Source organism: Dermacentor variabilis, chromosome 4 (genome assembly GCF_050947875.1).
Source record: "Dermacentor variabilis isolate Ectoservices chromosome 4, ASM5094787v1, whole genome shotgun sequence".
Lineage (NCBI taxonomy): Eukaryota > Metazoa > Arthropoda > Arachnida > Ixodida > Ixodidae > Dermacentor > Dermacentor variabilis.
Genome location: NC_134571.1, coordinates 117,994,229 through 118,015,293, shown reverse-complemented (window position 1 = coordinate 118,015,293; position 21,065 = coordinate 117,994,229). Strand labels below are relative to the sequence as shown.

At 44.1% G+C, this 21,065-nt stretch overlaps 2 protein-coding genes across 4 annotated transcripts in view; one reads left to right on the top strand and one right to left on the bottom strand.

Moving 5' to 3' along the window:
• LOC142579673 (SCY1-like protein 2) overlaps positions 1-19,213 on the top strand; it is a 30,982-nt gene extending 11,769 nt beyond the window's left edge. For 2 of the 3 annotated variants that reach the window (XM_075690111.1, XM_075690113.1), the window contains exons 10-16: positions 4,021-4,143; positions 4,880-4,993; positions 9,475-9,607; positions 11,865-12,084; positions 16,578-16,650; positions 16,748-16,840; positions 17,948-19,213. In XM_075690111.1, coding sequence (XP_075546226.1) covers positions 4,021-4,143; positions 4,880-4,993; positions 9,475-9,607; positions 11,865-12,084; positions 16,578-16,650; positions 16,748-16,840; positions 17,948-18,571 — 1,380 coding nt within the window. In that variant the 3' untranslated portion in view covers positions 18,572-19,213. The remainder of the gene's footprint in view (positions 1-4,020; positions 4,144-4,879; positions 4,994-9,474; positions 9,608-11,864; positions 12,085-16,577; positions 16,651-16,747; positions 16,841-17,947) is intronic. The other variant, XM_075690112.1, reaches the window with a different exon arrangement.
• Positions 19,214-19,319: 106 nt separating this feature from the next.
• mtDNA-helicase (mitochondrial DNA helicase) overlaps positions 19,320-21,065 on the bottom strand; it is a 48,385-nt gene continuing 46,639 nt past the window's right edge. Inside the window, exon 15 of the mRNA XM_075690114.1 lies at positions 19,320-19,630. Coding sequence (XP_075546229.1) covers positions 19,472-19,630 — 159 coding nt within the window. The 3' untranslated portion in view covers positions 19,320-19,471. The remainder of the gene's footprint in view (positions 19,631-21,065) is intronic.

Below are 21,065 nucleotides of genomic sequence, written 5' to 3'. Positions count from 1 at the left end.
ATGGGAATTTCAGATACATTTTAGTTAAGCAAATTTAAACAGTTCAAGCTTGTCCCCGCATCAGACTTGTGCGTAATGAATTACATGTAATTAGTTGCTTGTAATCAGTTAAATATTTTGGTAATTTTGTAGCTTAACGATTCCATTGTTGACTCGGTAACGCTCACTGTAATTCAATCACTTTGTTTCAGTAATAAATTACATGCAAGTCAATTTATTACGAGACAAGCTGTAACAGGCAACACAGTTTAGAGAACCTGAATTTGGCGAAAACTACAGCACAGTAGAACCTACTTATAACGATACCGATTTTAACAATATATCGGTCATAACAATGAGAAGCTGCTGCACCATGAACTTTGTATGTTTTCCATGGTGAAGTAACCCGCTTACTACAACGCCCCGATGCCGCATTATCGTTTATAACGATGAAGTCTGGCTGCTGTTTGCCCCTGCCGAAAGGTAGTGAAATGCGAAATCCTTGAAAAGAAAAAAAGAAAATGAGAAATTTGAGCTGCTGAACAATGGCCCTGACAGCCGCCGCGCACTCATTTTCCAGCCTTCTCTGCGTGCCTCTCTCCTGGTGCCTTTCTACTTCTCCAAACACAAATGGGCTGTGCCCACAGCTCTACGCCACGCCACCCTCTGAAACACGAACATATTGTGCCAACTGTGCTACTCCAAGGTTGCTCGCTGGCTCCACATTCAGCGCAGTTCCGTAAACAGCTTAATCATTCGCATTCGTCTTTGTTGGTTGCATCAAAATCGTTCGTGTCCTCATGGTTTCCAAGCCTCGTTTGACTCGCCGCCAAAATGAAAGATGGCTGATCTGCCCGCTGATCATCGGCAATGCACGATGGTGCCAGTGAAAAGAAAGTGCACAGCTATATATTTGGAAACTAAGTGCTTCTAACTGATGAGGCGATCGTCACGAATGTGCTTGCATCGGACAGCGACGACGATGACGGCAGCGATGACGTGGTAGGGCAGGCTGCCTCAACGTTGTCCTCATTGGAGGCCCGGCTGATGATTCAGTCCCTACAGTGCTTCGTTTTCATGAGAAAGCTACCGCTGCACTACATGGAGCAGCTGGATGCCTTGGAGAACGATGTTGGCAAGCTTTGCGTAAAGCATGCAAGGCTGATGGACATTGGATTTTCTCGTGCAACCCAGTGAAAAGTATGTTGCAAGATGCTTGTGGCATCTCACCGAAGCATTTCTTCTGGATTTCTCAAGCTGACAGGCTGCCGTGGCAATCTTCTCGCATTTTTTAAAAGGTGCCTCTTGGGGCTGCCAAAGCGATGCCTCAGTAGAGTGCATATCGCTTGCCATCTGTGACCCCTCTTTGCAGTTGTTATATGAGTGCTATTCTTTAAAGCCGACAGCCGCGGCTTGTTACATGCTATCAGAGCGCCCAGGAAGCAGTTAAACGAGTGAACACAATCAGAAGCCGGATGGAGGAATGTGATGAGGAGGGGCACTGGCCTTCCCGCGATTATAGTTTTCTAACAGCAGCTCTGCCATCCCCCTATTTTGATTTTTTCATGCAACCCCATTATAACAATTATCGGTTATAACAGTGAGATTTTCGTGGCACTTGAATATTGTTATAAGTGGGTTCGACTGTATAATGCCCAAGATTGTGCCGTGTAGCTGCCTCATGAATGCGCATGTTCATGGAGGCAAACCCGCAGGGATCAGTATTTGTTTCCTCAGCTTAATGCTCTGCCAGATGTTGGCTGATGAATTGAACCGGTGTTGGTATGTCTCAATAGCAAAGGCCACTTCGGATGTTAATAGCAGAAAACTACATACGGACAATTTTTTTCAGCTTTTCATTAGCGCAACCAGGAGTGTCTTTTCTAAGTCGCAGCACAAATGAAGTGCTGCACTTGATAGAGGGCCCATATGTAAAGTGGTCAAACATCCCGATTTTAGGCAGGACGATGCCTCCTTTTATTGCCTTGCTCCCGCCGTGCCATGGCTTACGTGTGGGACAGTGTTTTGTCCTGCTTTAGCCTCTAGTTATACCAAAATGCCTGCCCTCTACAATCATCCGAACACTTAATCGCCGATCCTTGTCCAAAATTTGGCGCACTTTTTTTACCGAGTCGTCCATTTGTGATGCCGATAAGCGTCCCGAGCGATCGTCGTTATTGACAGACTCCCGACCTTCCCGTAACCTCTTGTGCTTCATGAAAGTTTGGCTTTGTTTCATCGCATCGTCACCGTGGCTTTCTGAAGCATTTCGAGCATCTCCACCCCGTTTTTACCCAGTTTCACACAAAAGTTGATTGCATAACGAAAAACTGGTCCATTTTTTTTCTCAGCGAGGGTGCAGTAGATACCTCTGCGCGGAGCATGACCTGCCTCAACAACTGCCCACAGACAACCGAGGCCGGTCTCATTTCGAAGCTTAGATCCCCCACTAACTTGTCTGCCCGAAGCCCCGTCCCGCCGGGCGGCATTGCCGACTAGAAAAATAATTCTGGGAAGTTTTGGGACAGACCCTGTATAATTTCTCAATCCAGCAACTATGGACTTCTCAATGTGTTGTCTAACGATCTGTAGCCAAGCAAAAGTGCACTGACCCCACTGTCTTAATGTTGTCTTGCTTGGTGTGCACGCGGTGTTGGAAGCACATAGAATAATGCCCAAATGCAAGTGTAAATTTACTGATTAGCTTGAAAACTGGCTAGGTTCCCATAAAACTTGGAATAAATGTTGATACTTGTTCCTGCCTCAACATCCCCCGTCAGACGCCAAAGCATCCGAGGAATCTGCTGGTCACGTTACCCAGGTGCTCAGTAACCACAATAGTGTATGCAGGATATTTACGCAGTACAACACGGCCCTTTCCCCAGAGTGCACATAGAGCAAACTGGCTAACCCCCCTTCTTACCTTTCTTCTTTCTCCTCGCAGAAGCTTTCTGTGTCGCTGATGTCTTCAGAGCAAAAACGAGGGACGATGACCAATAAATTTCTTTATAAGCAACTGACAATGTAGCTGTTAGTGTAGGTAATCAATATATGAAGGGCTGCAGAACATGTAGTGAAAGTGCCAAGATAGCTTTCTGTTTATGTATTTCTGCAGTGATAATAAAAATTTGGAGGAAAGTAACCTAGAATTAATCGATTACCATTGAATGATTCCTCAGTTACGTTTGTGGAACAGTAATTGGTAACTGTAATCAGTTACATTCTTGAACGAAGAAATCTTTTATTGAAATCGGTTACTTTTTTTTCTATAACGTGCACAAGTCTGCTCAGCATTGGACCATTTGAACAGTTGAGGTCAAATGAGAAGTTGATTGTAGTAACCAAACTCGACATGTTTCTGATGATGACAGAGCACCACAAATAGCTACACTATCGTGTTTAAGGCAAACATCAAGCACTGTGCAGAAGATGATACTGCAACAACTAGTGCTGTGACGTTTCCGCAGGGTTGATCACGCGCAGGTTAGGAAGTTTTGAAGTTTGCCTCATACTTAGCTGTGACCTGCGACAAGTTCTTATTTGCAAGGCTGAAAACTAGTTTGCTTAATTTGAAAACCTATAAAGTTACTTCATAGATTTTTTTATTAATTTAAATGTGATATATTTATAGTTCTGATGTAATTGAGTGATTAATGCTGCTTTTGTGAACTAGTGAATTTCGCTACAAGCTAAGTTTACTGTCGCATTTCCATGCTTAACTGACCATCATGTAAAGTAAGCTAGCCCAGCTGCAATATAAGCTATACAATGTGCCTTTCATAGTTAAAGCTGCAGCCTCCAGACGTTCACTTATAATTCCACCGTTTTCTTGTGTGGTACTGCGAGAAGCGTGCCTGAGGCCAATTATAATTAATTGGGCATCACTTCAAAATTTTATGTCCATATGTACAGAAAATTGAGCGTCTAATGGTATTTCTTTTTTCTTTCAGCGAAAAGTAAGCTATGTTTTCACCATTATTAGCAACATTGTCAACGTCAACCTTTTGTTGTGAAAACTCCCTTTCCCTTGTTTCGTTACAGATACTACTGATTTTCATGCAAAAGATGGAGCTACTTTTGACGAAGTGCCCTCCCGAGGACATCAAAAACCATGTTCTGCCAATGATTTATGGCTCGCTCGAATCAGATGCCCAACAAATCCAGGTAGGGTGAAAAGTAAAGGAGGACCCTATCAAGGCAGGTAAAACACGGTATTAAAAGTTCAAATTTTGCTGACAAAATTTTCATGAAGCCACGCCTCTGTAGCTGCAGTCAGTGAGAGTGTGTTTATGGCAGCCAAAAATATAGTCACCATAGGTCCTTTCCTGCCTAAAGTACATGTAGGTTTCATCCTGAAGCTTCTGATCCAACTGGTGTCAAATTTTTAAACATCAGAACTGCTATATCATATGGCATGAAATTTGAGCGTACATCTCACACGGATAACATGAGGATGCAAGATTTGACGGCGGCAGCAAAAGGAAGAGGAACATACATATTTTTTAATACTATTGAGCTTTTTGAGGGCGCGTCATGCGATATTCTGTGCATCGTTGGACAGACTATGCATTTGACTGCCTGCATTAAATGGTTCAGTCAGTGCAATTTACAGTATGGCCTGTGGCAATTCTATAACTTTTTTTTCTGTTCTCACTGCCACACTTTAGTCTTTGTCATAGCCTTTTTGGGGCATCTTTTCCTTCCTTCCTTTCCTTCTTTCTATACTTTCCATTCCTTCCATCATGAAGGTCAAGTAGGCTTGCATCCCTTCCATTTGCAGTTGCCAGCATCTTTATTCTTTCTATTTATCTATGCGTATGTCTCTGTCTCTCTAAACTTAACGATATTGACAATTATTAATAATGACATCACCCCCTTCCCTTCCTATCACCTTGTCCAGGAATTGTGCCTCAACATCATCCCGGACTTTGCCCATCTGATCGACTACCCATCAATGAAGAATGCCCTGTTGCCAAGGATTAAGAGGCTGTGTCTTCAGACCAGTTTCCTCTCCGTAAGACAGCTTTTGAATTTTATAGAACTTACCACGTATGTCCTTTTGGGGTACGTGCATGTTCTACAAGAGCATGAAGACGGTCACTACTTGCTGGTTTTAAACTGTGCTGACATGACCGTCAGAAATACACCCACCACGTGAAGTCAGTAGACAATGAAGCCAAGGAAAGCATGGGGGAAATCAACTGTTCTGGTTAACATAAACGTGGGAATAATAATGAACGGGGATGTGAAAGTGGGATGAAAACAAAGCTTGAGCCGAATCCACATCTTCTGCATTGTGTGTGTGATGCTCCGTCATCGCACTGGCACCTGCTTTCCTGTTCACTTTTTTGGGTATTAGTTGTGTGGCATAGGCACCGGTGTTAATTATAAACAGCAACTTTTCGGGATGACAACGGACAGAATAATGATTTGTGTGTGGGTACAAAATCTAGCCCTGGGGGTGTCAGCCAGCACCATTTTGTCTTTTCATCCGCTTTCGTTTGTTCCTTATTAGTAGCTTTAAGTTTCAGTGAGAAAGGACAGTTAATTTCCTCTTTTCTCTCTTTGGCTTCATTGTCTGTTGACCTTGTGCGGTAGTAACAGACTGAGCCTCCTCAGTTCCCCTTATTCTTCTCGCTCGTAAACACATCAAGTCAGGCTGCACCTTTATCACCTAGGAGAAATTCCAGCGGAAACTATCTATAATGGTTGTATAAGTTGTGCGAGAGCATTTGCACAGCACACGTGCTTTATCAAAAAAAGAAAAGAAAGTTTCATTCGCATATAACACCAAATATAATATGCATATATATACAGTAGAATGTTGTTGATGAGGTCCCATTACGTACAATTTTCCGGTGCCAAAATTTGTGATCGAGAACATAATACATGACCGAATAAAGTTACGCTTATTTTTTACCGGTTCATACATTCCCATACCTGCTAACCTGGCGAGATGAAAAATCGAGAGCCATTTTATTTGCGCCGACGGGGTGGGGGTCGTTCAAACTTTCCGGCACTGTTCGATGAGTGCTTTAGCAGGGACCTTGCAGTAGCAGACAGTTTTTCGCGCCGTGCTAAAAATACTTGCACACTTTGCGTAGCTATGCGGTATCACGAGTAAATCCAGCATCACCTTAGCAACTCAGTCAAACATGTTTTCCATCAGTGTTTTTCATTTTTCCAACCATAGACCACTGCACATAGTACCACCTTTCTTGATTCAGAATGTCCTCTTGAAGACTGTACGCCTGTATGGCAAACTCAGTTTCGAGAGCATCTAAAGTGTCTTCAGCAGAGTCATTGCAATCTCTGGGCAGCAGCTGAGGGAAACTCTGAATAAAGAAACGAAGACTCGAGAGCGATGCCTGTGATATAAATTTCAGGTTGGCCACCTCCGTATTCTTCAGCGTTGCGTTTCAGAGTTGCGTTCACACTCGTAACGCTTCACCTCGTCGTATTTCGGAAACATTTTCCAAAAGAAGAGGCCCAACGTGGTCGCTGACACTAATGGGTAGGTTGTGTTTGACGAGGAATCCCATAAACAGGCACTCCACACTAATGAAACTGTTGTTGCAGTTGTTCCGGAGAAAGTTCACTATGTTGTCTTGCTGCTCAGCGGTGCGAACATAGCTTTGATGGTTCGCCGTGGAAACGTGCAGTTTCAAGTCGCCTTCACCACCGTGAGACACGCTGACATCGCATCCACACGTTGTACAAGATGCAAAATGTTCTTTTCTTGACGTCAAAAAGCACGGAAATTTAGAAGTGTAAGATCGTAAAAACTTCTGCAAATACCTTTTCTTGGGCTTTGATAGCGCCATGGCATCAAGCACACGAGGATTCTAACTTTACACGGTGCACCGCACAGGCACGGCCTAGCCAATGCTAATCATACAAGCAGCAGCAACAATGCACCACGGAAGAAGGCATGCATGCATGCACGCATGAAATGCACGAGCTACATTGGCTCTGGCTTTGGTCAGCTTACTAGGCACTGTAGTCGGCTGCTTAGTCGATGATACTAATGGTGCTAGTGCAGTCGTCATGGCAGCCGTTGTTGGTGATGCTGACGATTACAATGTGGCTGTAGATTCCACGGTGCCGGTTTTGCGAAAACCATTATTGCGCGAACAGAGACCACTTGTCGGGAGATGTCAGACAATGATCGTACAATCGGAAAGTTCAGTAAAATATCAGGAGTCTCCCGGGCGAATCGGGACGGTTGGCAGGCATGCATTCCCAGAAAACATTATTTTTTGGTGCCTGCGTTCAGTACATTGCCAAAATGCGATCATATGATACATTTTCTGGCTGCTGAATCTCATACAAACAAGAAAATGCGCCAGCTGCGGTGCAGTTTGCGCATTTTTTTCACCGCAGTATGTACTTGCCCTCCCATGCCACCTGAAAATGCCGGCACGCTTAAGTTCTTATTCCCGCACCAGCACATCTTATCCTGGGTCGTCGCACGCCGCATTCACCACTATTGCAGCCACCCTACTGCGATAAGCATCTTTGCCTCTTTGTTTCACAGCATGTGGTGCCGTTGGAAGCGTACTGCACACTTTTAATAGGTGATAACCCAAACATGCCACCATTCTCTGCTGCAGACTGCAATAATTTGTTTTCTGGCCGCCGAATCCCATGTAAATAAGAAAAAGCACGAGGCACAATTGAAAACAGTAGCCAACGGCGGCGCCCACTGTTTCTCATTTTGGTACCGGCAAATCTCCTCCCGGGTCGATGCACGCCGCATTCACAGCTATTGCCATTAACCAATTGTGATAAACAGCTTCACCTAGCAGTTATACAGTGATTGGGGCATGGTGCCGTTGGTAACATGCTGTACACTTTTAGTAGGCGATAATCTAAACATGCTGCTGTTCTCTGCTGCAGGCGGCGCAATGTGAGCGTCACATTTAGTTTTGGCGGCATCCGGCATCGTCCACCAGTCCGATTTCGTTTCGGTTTCCCATCGCTGTCTTAAAACACTACGCAATAGGAAAACAACTACTATAGTCATCTTGGGTCGCCAAAGCCCCGTCAGCTTGACGCGGATACAATCTCGACTAGGTGAGGTGGGTCTTCACCGCAAGAATCAGGAAACGACGATGAAGGCTGGCATTGCGATGATGAAAAAAAGTAGAAAAGAATGCATTCACTTCATTGGTACATGGTTGCGACTCTATCCGAGTCTCGAGCGATACTGATTAACACAGGGTGGCCCCCGTGTTAATCAGAACTGCTCGAGACTTGGACGGCCTTAGGTAACCCCTCACTGTCTTGTGGTCGTCGATGTCTTCTTGGAAAACTTGGGGAACTTGTGGAAGTATCAGTGCCACTGTCAGATTCTGAAGTTGACGAGCTCTTCCCCTTCACGTCTTCTCTTGATCCTTCCTTTCTTCGTGTGTTCTCTCGGTCCTTTCCTTTGTGTCTGCTCAGGGCATACAGGGCAACACTTTTCGGGGAAGAGGGCAATTATCTCATCATGGGAACGCACACCTGAACGTTTCTCACACTTGACAGGTCAATGTCCATGCTTATCCTAACAGCCTTTTCTGGCATGAGGTAAATCATCTCTTCATGGCAATGCCCACTTGAATGTTTCTCACACTCGACAGGTCAACGATAACAATGCGCGTCAGCATCTCTTGCCACGATTCGAGCAGTGCTTCGCATTAGGTAGATGTCAACTATAGTCAAGTTTGTAAATTTCTTTTTGTTTTTTTGGATTGTATGTTTTCCCCGTTAGTGCATTTTTTCTCACATTTCTTTTTTCCAGAACATATAAACGAGGTTTTACTGTAATGTGAGTGTCATATAAGTGTATAGTACACCGAACTGCCTCCTGGCAACACAATTGCCGATGTTCTCTACAGCTAGTCACCTTGCCCTAGAAGGCAGCCAGGTACTACTTTCGTGGCACTGACATTTTGGTGTTTCACTGAGTAGAAAGAACGCAATTTCCTGATAACGTGCGTGTCACGTGGTTGGCACGTTAGCTCGTGCGCTGCCAAGGTGCACACTTGCTTGCTATGTTGGCACATTACGGCGGCCAAACCCTTGCCATCTCTGAATGATGCCTCCTGTACACTAGAAGAGGATCAGTATGATGATAGCCAGGCAGCAATAACAAAGCCAAAACCGTGAGCCCGATTTCTAGCTGAAATTTCGGTCTAGATCCACATATAGTATGAGGCGCAATTTTAGACTCTAATACGTAATTTTTGAAAATTTTGTATTATATGCTGGTTTTTATGGTATAACCTTATTTCGAAGTGGGTGCCTGTCTTCATTACACTTACATATTGTGACCGCTCTAAGTCTAAGGTGTGGTGCTGCCATGATAAATACGAGGCAGCATAGGAGACCAGTATGTCATGCCTCCTGTTTTACAAGTCAGTGCCTTCACAATTCAGTCTAATTTAGCAAGTTAAATTGCCTGCAAAAGAAGAATGTTGTCAACCGGTAGTGCATTTCCCTTGTTTTTAGGTGCGTGTCAACTGTCTGGTGTGCCTGGGAAAGCTGCTTGAGCACCTCGACAAGTGGTTGGTGCTGGATGAAATCCTTCCTGTGCTGCCTGAAATACGTTCCAAAGAACCTGCAGTCCTCATGGGAATACTGGGTAGACCTTTTTTTTTCCCCTCTCTCATTTACCTGTTCGTGTGCTGAAAAAAACAGCAATCTGTTTCTCACATAGGTACTTATTTCTGGTAAAGAGGCAGGAATCGGAAATCAGATAATTACACTGACTGTTGTGTAGGCAAGACAATCCAGTATCAGTGGCACTTTCAATTGAACCACTGATGCTTTATTGATGGAAACACACAGTATATATATATATATATATATATATAGGGGTTTTCTTCAAAGTTCAGCACGCAGGACCCGACGTAACATACGCAGGAAAGAGACGACGAACTTTTTGGGAGACTTCTTTTACTTAACGTTTTCGGCTGGTGGACCAGCCTTCGTTAGAGTACAGTGATACATACATACATATATATATATATATATATATATATATACACACGCAAATCTGGCGGCGCAACTCGCACGTCGAAAATCACATGTTAACAGGCAAAAGGCGGCGATAAAACGATTGTAAAGATGATGCTCGGGACAATGACACATGGTGTATAGGGCCAAATGATCATAAATGATAATGTCCGTCTGTGTCTCTTCTTGTGTCGTCTGTTTAGCGCTTTAGTACTTCAGTAACATGCACCAACTAGCCCAACAAAAAGTTCTGCTTCAATTGAACCACTTGCTCGTTTGGGTCCAAATTTCAGACACAGCAGATTTCATGCGGCATTTTAGTAGCACCATGTTAGGGTGCTTTCTTTAAAAACACAAATTGCATTGCAAGGCTAGTTTGTTCATGCATAGCAGAACACAACTCACAACAAAGTTTATTCTATGATCATGGAAAGTTCAAGCTACGAGCTGAGTTTTGCAGAAGCATCTGACCAGAAGTTAAGCAGAGAAACATGCATGTTGTTCTGCACAAATATCAGATTTGGTGAACTTAACATTTTAAGATACTACAAAACATAAAAAGAAGGGTTGAAAAGTACCAAAACTTGTTTTCTTACTAGATTTGTTGACAGTTTATTAAATTTCCCAGGCTTTTTTCTGTAGGAATGCTGTGAACAGGCCCTCTGCTCTGTGGGCACAGCTAGCATAATCGTTGCCATCATCATCATTAGCCTTTTTTTTTTTGTCCACTCGGGCCGAAGACCTCTTCCTCTGACCTCCCATGTCTTGCGCTAGCTGATTTCAACTTGCACATGCGAATTTCCTAGTTTCACTGCCCCACCCAATTTTCTGCTGTTCTCGACTGCACTTTCCTTCCCTTGGCACCCATTCTGTAACTCTTATGGTCCACCAGTTATCTATGCATTACATGGCCTGCCCAGCTCCCATTTTTTGTTTCTCTTAATGTCAACTACAATATCGGCTGTCGCTGTTTTCGTCTCTGAGCACACAGTGACATGTTTATGTTAGGCCTAACATTTTTCATTCCATCACTCTTGGTGCAGTTCTTGTTCGCCAGCTTCTTTGTTAAACAAGTTTCTGCCCCATACGTTAGCACTAACAGAATGCAATGGTTTTACACTTTTCTTTTCAGGGGCAGTGTTAAGGTTCCAGTCAGGATTTGGTAATGCGTGCCATATGTACTCCAACCCATTTTTATTCTTCTACAAGTTTTCTTCTTATGATCAGGGTCCCCTGTGAGCAATTGACCTAGATAAGCATACTCTTGTACAGACTCTAGAGGCTGTACCATAGGCAAATGGAAATAATTGAGATTTATTCATAAAGCATTCATGGAATGACGACCAAAAGTTTGGATGCCATTATACAGCAATTCTGTGGAGTTGGTGCCAGTGCTCCAGGTATGACCACACAGTTGAGCAGGTTAAAAAAAATTGGGATCTGAGAAATTGGTAAGCAATTATGTCCATATTCTCTCGCTGAGTATTGCCCTAAACTGGATGCAAATAAAACATTGTAAAGCTATTATATATTGTCATTATGGCAGTCATTAACAAACTTTTGACATTCGAAATGTTATGACAATATTGTAACAGTTCCCAGGTGTGAAATATACTGACTTAGGCCTTAGATAAACATGTACTGATACTTAGAACAGTAACGTGCGACAGAAAACTATTTGACATTACACATACACAAATGCACACATAGCGTCACAGTGACTAAGTTTAATTGCGAAGGGCAAGACAGCAGTTGCAAGTCATGTTTTTGTTTTGTACTTTGTGCATAAGGCACTTGCATAAAGATGCCCCAACTAGCCAATTGTTTCCTTACTGTCACACCTATTCAGAAATTCAAAACCTCGGACCTCACCCCCTTTGCAGGCATCTACAAGCTAGCCATGTCCCACAAGAAGCTGGGGCTCACCAAGGACGTGATGGCGTGCAAAGTGATCCCGTTCTTGATGCCCCTAACCATAGAGAATGGGCTGACGCTCAACCAGTTCCAAGCCATCATGGGCGTTGTCAAGGACATGATCGCTGCCGTTGAAATGGAGCACAAAGCCAAGCTGGAGCAGCTCAACTCCATCAAGCAGGAACAAAGGTTTGTTCACCCTTTCTCTCTTTTTTTTTTTTTTTCACTTGGTTCTTCCTGCCTTTTATAGCGGTCATTCAGAAATTTGATGTTTAGGTCAAAGGCACCCTATAATAACTGCAGGTGATTTTGTTAAATTATGTAAGACTTTGTGCATGAAGAGACAAAACACACACGCATACCACTTGTATCGTGTCTGCTTGCAGTTAAGACCAATAAGCCACTCTGGCAAATGGCTTTGTGGTTAATTAGTGTGGTAATGTAGCTGTTACCTGGGCTTATTTTTGATGAAGAGGATGTTTTTCAGCACAGCATGCTGAGTAAATTTGCAGGGCTGTTCTTGGGAACACCGATGATTACGATACTCCCTAATGCAACATTTGAGCGGCTCTATAAGTGTTTTCATGTCGCATATATTGGCTGGCATGCACAATCTGTCTCGTGTGGCACATTGCAAACGAGCGAAGTGTGGTGCGACTGCCTCGCTAATCGGGAGATTGTGACAGGCAGCGCGCGAGTGACATGTTACAGCGATTACGAGCAGCCACCGTAGACAGACCTACACTCATGTAGCGCTTTGTTTTGATGCGCTTGCCCTTATCGATGGCATCATTGATGAACAGATGACGTGTGCTACTCTGGCGCTATCTCGGAGCGATCATTGCCGCAGAAAACTCCACGCACATTACACTCTTAAGCAAAATCACACCCTTTGGTTCGTATCTCGCCACGCAACAATAATCGTCGTCTGTCTCGTCTGCATTTCCTTTCTTTAATGCTGCGAGCCCGATACTTCCAAGTCACGAACGCCATGCGCATTATCAGCATGACAGAGCATTCTCGACACGAAAGTAGCGAGCACAGCGTTTTCAAGCAAGGAAATGCAAGCAAGACAGATGATGGCTATTGTGTGTGGTGTGGCAAGATATGACCCAAAGAGTGTACATTTGTTTAAGAGTATAGCAGCGAAATGCGTGCGGTGCTCTGGACATGTTAAAATGCAGCTGCAGCAAAGCCCCCACACCAACTGGTGGCGAGCCACTGCGGCAGTCACATGACAGCATGAAAATTTCACCTCCTCTATGTAGGTGCTAGATGTCAGGTGTTTTTTCCTTCGTCTGCTGATAGGTTGGCGCTGTGTTTACATCCTTTGTTCTTAACGTGAGTCATGTCTTATGATGATAACAACATTGCCACTGATCATAATCGTGTTGGTGTGTGCTCTCCTGCTACGACGTTGCTGCATTCCAAAGTCAAAGAGAATGAGGTACTGGGTGTCGCCTTCGTGTCCTTGTATTCAGGGTCCGTCTCGTACAGAATCGGATATGGCGCTAGTGTCTACAAAAGCATTTCCATCAGGACATCTCGGTTTAGACTCATCATTGTAAAGAAACAATCTCAAACCATGACAATCAAAATAAGCGTGAACGAGACCAGACCAGGCAAACCAACCAAGTGCGAGTGAGGGTTGTGAGCTGATGAGAGTACGAAGCGAGCAGTCCGGCTGACGCCTGATAAGAGTACGCATAGAGCGGTCAGGCTGGTCCACGTGACACCAGGTTCCCATGCGCACGTCGCTGAAGAGGCCGCTCTCATTGGTCTTTGCCGTTCGCGGTTTGCGTCTTTCATATTCTGCTCTGCGTTCGCTCTATCATCTTTTGCTGTTGTGCTCATTCGCTTGGTTACGCCGACGCTCGTCACATGAACCTAAGGAAAGTGCAGTTATACCGACGGAGCATTTATCACTCTTTGTGTACAATAATTCCATATAGTTGAAATATAGTGATTAGTTACTAGAAGTGACCACTAAAGAATTGAAGATTTTTGTCTCGTCATCTAAAGATCTTTCAAGGCCTTCATCGAAAATGTTACCTCCTAGAAATGTCCACCCCTCGTGTACGATAATACCCCAAATGGGGCATGTGACATATCAATCAATCAATCAATAAAAATAAAATTGAACTAATAAGTAAATAAAACAGAAATAAACTCTTGTGTGCCTGCACCACCCACGCTGTCACACAGTGCCAGCAGTGGAGCACCCAAGCCATCTTTTGTCAAAGTTGAGCAACTACAACACATCCACTTGCAATGTTTACTTGCATGTCACATTGTGAAGCCGAATACCGGGAGATGCTATAGTCACTCAGGGAAGACTACCATCGAGGCGTGTGAGAGAGTCGAGCATCCCCATGTACTAAAATTAAACCAGGGAGGAGCAATGTACACAATCCCTTTTTCCTTCACTGTAAGTGAGCATGGGGAAGTCCTGCGTGAAGCCAGCCTGGAAAGCAAGCCTCAGTTCTAGTCATGCGTGGCCCCGCCAAGTGTGTGGCCATGTCTGCGAACTGAACTGTCGTGCAACAAGCTGACCCACAGCAGTTTGGAGGCCAAGAATGGTGCACATAAAGGATCTGCTGCAATTTTTGCTTACTTTGCAGTTCTCACTGGACAGTGACACTTTCTAATGCAGACAAAGGCTATGTGGAACACAGGCTTTTTCTAAATCCCCAATGATGAAAGCTTCTTTGCTTTCTAGTGCACAGATTATACAGATCAGTGATGCAAGATGGAGGAGAGCCTAGCAGATGCTGCTACATGTTCAGACTTGCGATTGTGTTCCTAGGCCCATTGGCGTGGCTGGGTAGTCTCATGTTAAACATGACTGCTATTTAGGTGAGACAGCAATCTTCAACAGAGGCAGGTTCAAGAGAGCAGTGTGCAAAAGTTATTAAACTGCACCAGTCTGTTATATATACTTAATGAAGAGTTAGCAGCAGCAGCAGAGTTAAAGAAATAACTTTTTGCTTCTATGGTGTTTTATCTTTTAGATGAAAATTGTCTTAGTAACCTTACGCTTTACCTTGATGTAAAAACTTTCATGCCAACATGAAAACATCAAGGCATGTTAATGTTCCCACATGCATAGAAGAAGCTACATTCGTAGACATAACGCTAGAGATCTTCGTTCATTGGAGCACTCACTCTACTGCAACACTTGCTGGCCATGTACTGATGAAGCTCGATATAATGAAATATAAATGCTCGCCTGCTATTATCAGCACCTAATAATTGTATGCTTATAACGAATAATAGACATGATGAAGGTATTTTCACATTAGATGTAATTTCATTATGACGAAGTTTGATTGTGGTCATGGGGACCTGGTTTCACAAGCAGGAAAACTGAAATGAGTTGGAGTGCATTTAGCATACACTGTCCCGTCATTCAGTGTACATCACCTTGCAAAAGACAATTGCTTGCAGGTACAGCATATACTAATTATACGTTCAAAGTCCACTCATATTGGGTAAATAGTATTACCAACATTACAATACTGTGCTTTTTGAAACGTTTTACTAAGTGGGAAACGTTATGCCCAAATAACCTGCTCTCCATTTCACCAAGGGAGATCAAAGAAAAAAAAATAATAAAGTATCACTAATAGCTGACTGCTGTTATGCATGCCGAGGTAAAATGTGCTTAACCAGCATGTTAAAACTTTTTGATTTCCTGTGCTGCCAGTGGCTTATACCCCGACACACAGGCACTACGAAAGCCTTTAGGCTTGAGGACATCTACAGGAAAAGTGTTCACGTAGAGTCATGCATGGCAGAGAAGTATCTCCTTCACGATACGGGTCCCTTGTGGAAAATGAGATATCCCAGCTCTTTCATGGGCCTAAAGGGGTAACCTCGTGTGCAGCTCGTCAACAACAGAAAACTTGACAAAGCGCAGTGGTGCCTTATTAATAATTTTAGTGCTTGCAATAGCAGTTTTATACTTGGCAGTGACAATTTGTCCGGCAGTGAACCTTTAGTGCAGCGATACCCTCAAACCACCATAGTCATTTCTATAATTATGATCACTACTGCCACATCATATTGGCCTTTAGCAGCTTCACTCTGCGACCTTGTATCCGGCTTGCATGAGGCAGTGTGATCCTCATGGCTCTAGTTTTATCGGTGTTTGGAAGCACCGCATACGTCATTGTTCCCTATCCGCTCAGGTCAGCATATTCTCCAAGCCTGCACACATTCGCACAACTCTCATTCCGGTACCGGAAGGCAGAACCAGCTTGGCAAAACTCTGTCCTTGCTCCACTGCCGAACTGGCTGAACTTTGATAGACAAGTGAACTGCATGGCATTGGCATCTGATAAACACAATTGTAGAAATACTGAATTAACGGCAGTTCTCCACAATGCCTGAACAAACAAAATGGAAGCGAAGTGGACTGCAAGCGACGCTCGACTCTGATCCTGTGACAAGATTAAAATTAATTGCTTTTTCTTTACTTTTCACTGACCAGATGCACTATTTTCTAATATTTATTTTCTATTGCCATGTGTTTTGCAACCGCTTACTGAAAATATGTGAAGGAGGTAAAGGGTCCTTCAGCGTAAAGCAAAGAGGTTTGCTTGAAAGGATTTTAGTTCGCTCATGTGTCAGGGATGTTAGGCTTGCTGGATTTCTTATTTCCTTTTTCTTTTTCCTGACAGTGCCGCAATGGAGATGACCAATCCCAATGAAATTGTTCCTGGTCTTACGCTGTCAAACAAAGCCAACTCTACGGTATGTAAAAAAAATATGCAAGGAGAAGTTTGTGACAGCTGTAGTAAGATGATGTAGTATGAGTGGCAATTTCAAATACTGGGTCTTTTTATTCCAGACTAGTAATGTCTATGATGACCTGGGAATTTCTCATTTCTCAGCATCATCGCCAAATGCCAATGCCACCAAGTCGCCTACGCAGAAACCTAAGGTATGAGCTGCTGATCATTTTTTAGCTGTTGGTGGACGAGATAGGTTTCTAACTGAATTCATATGGAATTTCATTCCATAGGTTGCGTCCAGATTTATAGATATTGCACAGCTTATACAAAAAAAAAAAAAGCACAGTGAAAGAGAAAATTGTTATCCACTTGACTGCAGCACGAAGCTATAAAAAAAGCATCACAGTTGAAGAAAAGTTTGTCCTGATCTCTGTTTCACACCCACGACCACTGCCCTTCTGGGCGCTCACTCTACCATCTGAGCTAACTAGGAGGTTAGCAGATCGCAGTGCGAGGCCGAATTAATAGACAATTTGAAGCACAGGGAAACACAGAATATGGCAAAATATGGCAAGTTTTGCAGAAGCTCGCACGGTGGAGGAAAATTGATGAAAGAGAATTGTTGTCGACCCAACTGTAGCACAAGGAAAGCTTTCTTTCTGAGAAAACCTTGAGAGTTTTTCCAAAGCACAGTGAAAAACATTCAAGTCGTACAGTCACTTCCCTTGCACAGAACTTGACTCCCAGCCACAACTGCAGCATTCCAATGGGGGCAGAATGCAACAGCCCTTGTGTGCTTAGATTTAGCATGTTTAGCATTTAGCATGTAGAATTAAAGCATATAGCCATTCAGTATAACATTTTTCACAGCTCCTGTGTTGCCCTGAGACGTTAAGCTTCTTCAATTAACCAATGTGTCAATCACTTTCAATAAATGCTGAAGCCAATGGCCATGATACGTTCATGGAGGGCAGCATGGATTTTAATGGTCATTTCAAGAACTTAGACATCAAAGGATGCCACCAGGTGAAATAGACATGGCCAGGTGCATTTGGCAAAAACGGTTAGAATAAATCATAGTTATAGCTAATTTAGTTGAAACTATTAAACTTTATTGAAGGATCATGAGTGGAGTTATTCTTTTAATGGTATGTGCCGGCTGCACACTATGGTGGTAACATGGCATGCGCAGCACAGCTCAGTCAGTGTTCATGAATATTTTATGCCTTCATCATGCTGTGATTTTAAAGCTTTAAAAAGCTTAGATGCATTGCCAAGACCTCCCCCCCCCCCCCTTTTTTTTTTTACTCTTGCAGCAGCAGTCTCTTTCCATGGAAGAAAAACAGAGGTTGGCCCGAGAACAAGAGTTCCAGCAGCGCATACAGTCACAGCCGTCCCTGATTCCCGCCAAGCCCGCTCCTACGCGACCAGCGCACGAACCTAAGGACTTGACGTCCACCCTGATTAGCTCTAACCTGGCCTCTCTCAACATCCGGAGCCCAACCGGGTCCAATCCATTTGGGGGTTCACCAGGCTTTGGATCGTCTCCCGGTTACGGGTCCTCGCCTGCCGGCGACTTCTCCTCAGCCGGACTGTCTCCAGCAACGCCTCAGTGGGGGTTCCAGAGCGCCCAGCAGGCAGCAGCGTCGCCGATGGCGATGACCACACGCTTTGTAACACCACCACAGCCGCTCAGTAGGCAGCAGCAGCAGCAACAACAACAACAACAGATCAACACGTCTGCTTTTGACAGCTTGCTACCTCGTCTGGGATCCGGGCCTCAGATGGGTGCACCGCGGCCCAAGCTGAACCAAATGGCACCCACGAACAACTTTGGGAACTTTGTCGGTGTGCAACCGCCAGTGCAGAATTCAACGCCTGCCTTTGCCGCGCCAGTCAAGCCCTTGTCCAAGAGTGAAATGGATGACCTTCTTAGCTGAGTTGTCACGGCAAACAACTGCCAGACAGTTTTAATGTAGCAGGCACAAAGCAAGTCGGCCCATGATACACTGCTTGCAGCAGCTCATGGCCCTTTAAGGTTTGCATTCTGAACTGCATTTGTGCCAGTAAAGCATACAAATCACTCTAAGTGGTACAGTGCTCTGACGCATCATCGCTTCTTTGTGTGCAGCAGCTATTTCAAGGCAACCTGCTCGTGTGCTGCTTAGTACCATGTCTCCTCACCACGGTTCCACCAAGCACATACCTTTGGACACTCACATGCGTGTGTCTGTGTACAGTGTGCAGATCAGCGAAACGGGACACGCAGTGCAGACTTGTGTGCCACACATTCAAATAGGCACGTGCAACAGCAGCAGCAGCATTGTGGTGTTGGTCAAAACAATTGGGGGAGCACAACAGGCACTAGCCGTGTGGCCCACGTGATTCGCACGGGGGTTCTGAATGAATCACAGGCTCGATGCTGCGTTTTATCCGGCTGAATTTATTGTTCTTTTAACTTTAGATGTGTAAATTAAAAAAAGAAAAGTTATGACAAACAATGCTTTTCGTTTGTTTGTATAATAAAGCCTAATTTATTAGTGCTGGCTTCAGTAAGCTGAAGTACAATTGCTGTAACATGACCATGGCACTTGGCATTCTTATGTATAAATTACATCAGTTCATTTTCTTGTTTATAAATACATCAGTCCGCAGCTATTTCCCAAAGAATGAGGCTGCAGCAAGATGACCAGTACAACATAATTGTATATATAATGACTACTACTTCACTGCAGGGTGGTAAAATATAAGACGTGGACTCCAGAGCCACGAGATGATGCAAAATATCAACGCAAGAGTTGCATTTAGTGTGATGTCCCTAACTGGGCTGCAAGATATATTCAGCTGGGTGGTGGAAGACCGGCGCGGGAAAAGGCACTTTTTGTTTTTCTTTCTGGAGCATTCTTGAATGGCCATGTGCTCTCGGAAAAAGTGAGGTTCTCCTTGTTGAATTCCAGGGGCACTGACCCAATGTCTCCATCGAATCTGTTTTTGGTTACCTGAAAGACGGGTGAAGATATATATATACGAGTGCAACGTGCGCAGAGCCAAATACTATACAAAAGACTTGCTTGCACGCTGCCGTTTTCCTAGTAAATAAGAAATTGTAGCTATTTCACTGAGTGACTGTTGCCATTTTCCTAGTGAATGGGAAATTGTAGCTAATTCACTAAGTGTCTGTTGGTAAACACTCCGAGATAGTGAAATTTCATTTGAACAAACTTCAGTGTTTGTTCCACTGAAAGTACATGCTACCATTAAGAGAGTGAAACAGCTGGACGCAGCGACATTAATTTCACACAAAGGCTATTAGTGCCTGCTACAAGAAAAAAAAAAGAATCTCTGCTTCATTTACGCACAGAGTACTACACAAGACATGGTAAAATGCCAATGTGTCAAATTATTGGTACACCTCTTTGTGAATGATCAACAGCTTTAAAAGGCTACCTACAAAGCTTGCGACTGCTTCCTGGCTGCGTTTGTGGGTTCACAGATTTTGTTAGTCAGACGCAGCTGTGGATAGGAAGCGTGGTTGTTAGCCAACGTGGCAGTCATAGTGATGGCTGTCACAAATACAGTAAAACCTCGTTAATTTAAATTTCACGAGACCGAAACAAGAGCCCGAATTAACCAAATGTTGAATTATCGAGGGCATCAAGAAAACACTGAATGAATGCTTACTAAGTCAACATGCTTTTATTTACTGAATGAATTGGCAAGCGCTGCTTCCATTTTGCACAAAAGCAATGCAGAAGCTGGAATTCTGGTCATCCTGTGACTGATTAGCGCTCGCAGCCACGAAGGCCTCGCAACTTCCTTTGCAGCGTGACAGTGGCCTGCATCATTATTCGAGACACGCTTTTCACTATCGCCTACAGATCATCCGTCCATTGCAATGTAGGTGACACTCTTCATCCTTGACAGCTTCTGCCGTTGTTTTTGACATTGTGCGCAGAGTAATTGCACTCAGTCTAAATGAAACTACTGAAACCGCTGCGGAGGAAACTGCAGCCGCTATCGACGTGATCGTGGACGGCGACCACAAAGTTTTGAAGGCACGCGGCCAACGTGCCCTCCGAGTCAAAACAAAACTACTTGACGCTACAACCACAGTCGCTATCGACACCATAGCTGACTGTGACCACACAGTTCCGAAGGCACACGGCCGATGCATGTACCGAGTTGGAACTAAACTACTATGTGCCGTAACCGCTACAAACAAAACCGTGGTCACTATCGATTCGATCGTGGATGGCGACTATGCAGTTATGAAGGCACATGGTCAACATGGTGCTATGTGCAGCGGTAAATGCAAGAATAAAGGCTATAAAGGCAGGAAGCATTCCAACATTTCTGTTGTTCAAAAGCAATTTGCACGCATGATTACAGCAATGTAGACTCCACTGCATTGTTTTCGGTTGGACCCTAGCATCG